This window comes from Parus major, chromosome 14 (genome assembly GCF_001522545.3).
Source record: "Parus major isolate Abel chromosome 14, Parus_major1.1, whole genome shotgun sequence".
In the NCBI taxonomy this organism is placed as follows: Eukaryota; Metazoa; Chordata; class Aves; order Passeriformes; family Paridae; genus Parus; species Parus major.
The window spans coordinates 15,414,935-15,419,689 of record NC_031783.1 but is presented as its reverse complement, the minus strand read 5'-3'; the positions used below and the strand labels follow the sequence as shown (position 1 = coordinate 15,419,689).

The 4,755-nt window shown below is 55.6% G+C and overlaps 1 protein-coding gene across 2 annotated transcripts in view; it reads right to left on the bottom strand.

The window, feature by feature from the left end:
* PRKCB (protein kinase C beta) overlaps window positions 1–4,755 on the bottom strand; it is a 104,750-nt gene that overhangs the window by 19,691 nt on the left and 80,304 nt on the right. For both annotated transcript variants that reach the window (XM_015643015.3, XM_015643016.3), the window contains exons 11-13: window positions 3,702–3,793; window positions 2,886–2,948; window positions 1,306–1,444 (exon numbers count right to left, since the gene is read on the bottom strand). In XM_015643015.3, coding sequence (XP_015498501.1) covers window positions 1,306–1,444; window positions 2,886–2,948; window positions 3,702–3,793 — 294 coding nt within the window. The remainder of the gene's footprint in view (window positions 1–1,305; window positions 1,445–2,885; window positions 2,949–3,701; window positions 3,794–4,755) is intronic.

The following is a 4,755-nucleotide window of genomic DNA, read 5'->3' as shown; positions in this document are numbered from 1 at the left end:
CCAGGCTGTCACCTGGGCACGCAGAGCTGTGCTTGGAACAGGAGAAGGCCCAGAAATGGCTCAAGCAAACCCCAGGACAGTTTGACCCTGGAGCCACCCTGGCCTGAGCACATTGCAGCTCCCTGGAGGATGAGGAGGCACAGAGCAGCAGAAGGGCCCAGGCCACGGCACCACAACCACAGAACCCTGTTACTGTCCCCAAACACAGTGGGATGGATCCCTGAGACCCACGGGCAGGCTTCAATGCCTCTCCTGGGTGCCAAGGTGATTTGAATCCTAATTTCACATTTGCTGCTTTTCTTTTGGAAAAAGAGGAATTACAGCAAGGAGAAGAAAATAAGAGTTGAAGTGAAAACACTTGGGCAGACACATGGGGAACTGGTCATTTGTCCTGCTTTGAAGGAGCATTAATCACCCACAGAGAGAAGCTCTGCACCAACAGCAGCAGTGTTAACCCTGGTGGGGTGAGGGATGGCACACACAGATGCAGAAATGGGAAACCTCACTGCAAACACAAGGTGGTTTAGCACACCAGTGCACTGATGTCCTGTCAAAGAGAATCTCTCTGATATTAAGAAGAAATATTAATTTCATCTTTGCAAATTCAGCAGAGACAAGAGTTTAGAGTGATACTTTGAAGTGAAGGGAACAGACATTTGAGAATAATTACTCCTCTGAATTCCACAAGTCTGGCACTGAAGCGTGCCCATGCAGCACTTCATGGAAGTGCCATGTGTGACTGTGTCACATCAGCAATAACCAAATGCAAAGTCATTTCTGGGGGATCCAGAGCCATGGACGGAGAGCCTCTCCCCATCAGACACACGTCCCCTCACTGCACACAGTGATCTAAGGATCTCCACTCCACATGGAAATATTCCCCACTGATAATTCCCTGTTTCTCACGTGCTGGAAGCTTCTATCACGCAGGGAGGGGCAGAGCTGAGCCCCTGGGTTTGTCATTTCCAGGAGAACACGTGAGGAGCAGCCTGCAGTGGGTCTGAGCGTGCCAAGGACAGAAGAGGCACAGAGCTGGAGCAGGATGGACACGGGAAAAGCCCCCAGACGGGGAAAACACCCTGCAGGGAGAGCAGCACCAGGATCTGCTGCTCTTTGAGGTGGAAGCAGGACACAGCACAACAGGGAGGCACATTCCCTTAGGGGGACGGACAGTGCCCAGGGCATGAACCCTGCAGGCAGCTGGTGAATTGCTGGATGTCCCTGTTTGGGCTGGAAAGCTGCCCCAAGCAAGGCCACCCCCGGGAGGGAGCAGCAGGGATCATCGGGCGCCGTCCCCGTCCCTACCTCGGGCGCGATGTAGTCGGGAGTGCCACAGAAGGTCTTGGTGGTCACCCCGTCCCAGATGTTCTCCTTGCACATGCCAAAGTCGGCGATCTTTATGTGCCCCTCGCTGTCCAGCATCACATTGTCCAGCTTCAGGTCTCTGCAGGGCGAGAGCAAACCTGTGACACAGCGCCAGGCTCCAGGAGCTCCGAGCCCACCTGCGTCTCACACCCACACCCTCCGCAGGACAGAGCTTGGGGAACGAGCAGAAAGGAGTCAGAGATCTGTCAGGATGGAGTGCTGATTTTACTTCTAAACCACAGGAATGCCGTGCTGGGCACGGGGCTTTGAAGTGTGTGATGGAAAACGCTCCTCTGGCAGGAGACGGATTTAATTGATTCTTTTTCTTTCGCTCCCGTGAAAATCAAAGTGCACTTAGAGCTCTTGTGATGGAGAAGCACCTACTCAGCACAAGTCCCTGCCTCACCTGTGCTCTGCTCCCCCTGAAACACAAACCAGCTGTGCTTCCCTCTGCTCCTCGCCCCCAGAGTTCCTGTTGGTGTTGGTGGTACCCAACCTTTGCACAAACTGGATCCAACCGCTGATCCCTGGATCCAAATCCCAGCCCTGAGCCACCACTCCAGAGCTGGATGCTCCAGCCTCAAGGACACTTTTGTAGCAAACACTGGGTATTTTGGTGCTCTTTATACATTCTTACTGGGTTTAAGGCTGTATTTTCTAATTATCATGTCAGTGCTCAGAACCCTGACAGGCCAAAGGCAGACGGACACGAGCTGGGATTGGGATTCGCAGGAAGGAAGGAAGCGGAGCCACTGGGGACCAACAGACCTAGAATCTCTCCGTAGCAGCTGATGGCAAAAACCAGCCCTCACGTCAAGTTCGTTCCACTCCTTTCATCTTTAGCATCTCCTGACTCCAGCAGCACTGCTGGCATCTCCCTTTGCAGAGCACTTAATGGTATCTGACACTCATTAGGATGCTCTGCTCCACCCTGGGCTCCGGCAATTCTCCCAAGCAGGGAAGAGCAGTGAACACTGGTTTCAGAGCTAAAGCAGCAGCCTGTGAGCCTGGTCCTGCACATGGCAGTGACCCAGCTAGCTCTGGGTGCTGGAATCAAACTGGGAATGGCAAAGAAGCCTCAGTGGCTGCAGCAGAAGTGACAGAATGGCACCGCAGAGCTCGGAACAAGGCACTGGCAGCGCTGACTCCGGTGCCAGTGGTGAGAGAGCAGTGCCCTGCAGCCAAACCCGGGGCTTGGAGCTGCTCCAGGCTGCCAGGGAGCATTGGTGTTGTGTGGAGAGGAGCACATGGAGCAGGAGAGAACCAGAGCTGCCTTCCCATGAAGCGGGGAAAAGCAGGAACCTCCCCCAAAGCAGGGGCTCCCAGCTCCCTTTTGGGACACAGCACGTGCCGGTGGCTGGACTCAGCGATCCCACAGGACTTTTCCAACCTCAAAGATCCTGTCATTCCACCTGTGGGCAGTGCCCAGACCCCATCCAGGGCAGGGCAGGGCTGGGGGCTCCTGCTGGAGCTCAGGGGAAGGCAGGGAGGGGGGCAGGGGGAGGAACACGCTCACCTACCGATAAATGATGCCTTTGCTCTGCAGGAAGAAGAGCCCGATGGCTATTTCTGCTGCGTAGAATCTGAAAGAGGTTTGAAAGGAAGACTGATAATTAAAGGAGATAAATGAAAACCTTCCCAGCTGGGTGGCAGCGAAGGAAACGCGTCAGGCAGATGTGACCAAAGGACACGGCAGGGAAATTCCAGGGAAGGATGACAGGGGGATGATCCGAGGCTGGCTGCACTCGCAGCGGGCAGTGATGCTGCTGGGGGCTGGCACTCCTGCTTACACAAATGCAGCAAGAGCTGCCTCCTTCCCCCAAGGCTGGCTCAGAACAGGCTCCCTGCTCCCAGAGCCAGCAGGTACTGCCCCGCTGGTGCAGCCCAGCAGGCTCTGCTCAGTGTTTGTGGGGTTTATGTGAGCGTCTGAAGGCTTTCAGGAGCACATCCTGCTCTGTCCAGCTCTCAAGAACAGGAGCCAAAAGCCCCTGGCTAGCATTTGGGTTGGCTGTGCCGGCAAAGGAGCCAAAACCCAACAATCCCTCTGGTCCCCTGGGAAAGGGGATAGAGCAGAGGCCTGGTGTCTCCCAGAAAGCCTCCAAACCTCCCTGCCTTGTGCCTTTATTTACCTGAATTCATCTATTCAGCTCAATGACTACCAGTACAATGTACCCCAAGGCTGAGGTGGAGGCACCAACATCAGGCAAAGAGTTCTTCTGCATCTTCCCATTGCTGATTTCTGCCCAGGAGCAGAGGCTGTGCCTCGGGCTCTGTCCCAGCCCTGTGACCCAGGTACAGCCCACACCTGCCCAAAGGTACCAAACCACTGCACTCACACAGCGTGGGGCTCCTTGAACCTCCCGACCTGCTGGATCTGGTACATCAAGTCCCCACCGTTCACGTACTCCATCACAAAATACAAGCGATCCTGAAGGAAAGAAAAGCAAGGAATTATCAGCAGGATTATCAGAGCAGGGAACCTGCAGGGGTCACAAACAGGAACCACGGTGACGGTCACCAGCCCTGTCCTCCCCGTGGGCTGCAGGGGACACTGCTCACAGAGCCCCTGGGTTCTAATTCCTTGGGAATGCTCAGGACTGCAGCTCTGCCCCTCTGCTGGCAGATCCACTGAGGAGGCAAGCAGAGGAATCCCCAAACCAGAGCTTTTCCCCAAACCAGGAATACATTTGCTGCTCTTGACAGAAGCCATTTTTAGTGTTGCTCTGCAGGTCCTCGCTGGCATTTCCCCAGGCACTCCATGGCTTCAGTCAGGGATGCACAGGAGGCAGGGGCAGTTCCCACAGGGACCAAACCCATCCACGAGCACGGGACCAGGCAGCAGGAGGGATGTGTGACACTGCCAGCTCTCCCAGGGCAGCAGTGCTGGGGCTGCACAGGTCTGCAGGGGTGTGCACCCCTCTGCTCACTCCTTCCTGCCCGGCCTGAGGGGTCACTCTGCTCGTGTTCACACCGGGTTAAGGGAGTCCAGAGGAACCCAGGAGAGCTGGAGATGTTCACCTGGACAAGAGAAGGCTCCAGGGAGAGCTCAGAGCCCCTTCCAGGGCCTAAAGGGGCTCCAGGAGAGCTGGGGACAAGGGCCTGCAGTGCCATGGGCCCTCAGTGCTTGAGAGCCCAGTGACAGCCCCAGGCTGCCCCATCCCAGCCAGGAAGGAAGGAAGGAAGGAAGGAAGGAAGGAAGGAAGGAAGGAAGGAAGGAAGGACACAGAGGCTGGAGCACTGCAGGAGCTGCAGGTTGGCAGCATTACATAATAAATAAAAAAAATTCCCATTGCTCATTTCCTCCTTAAATAATCCTTGCCCTGCTTTTCAGACAGGAAGGACAGGGAGCCCATGAGAGACGCAGCTGGAGCACTGCCATAACCAGGGCTG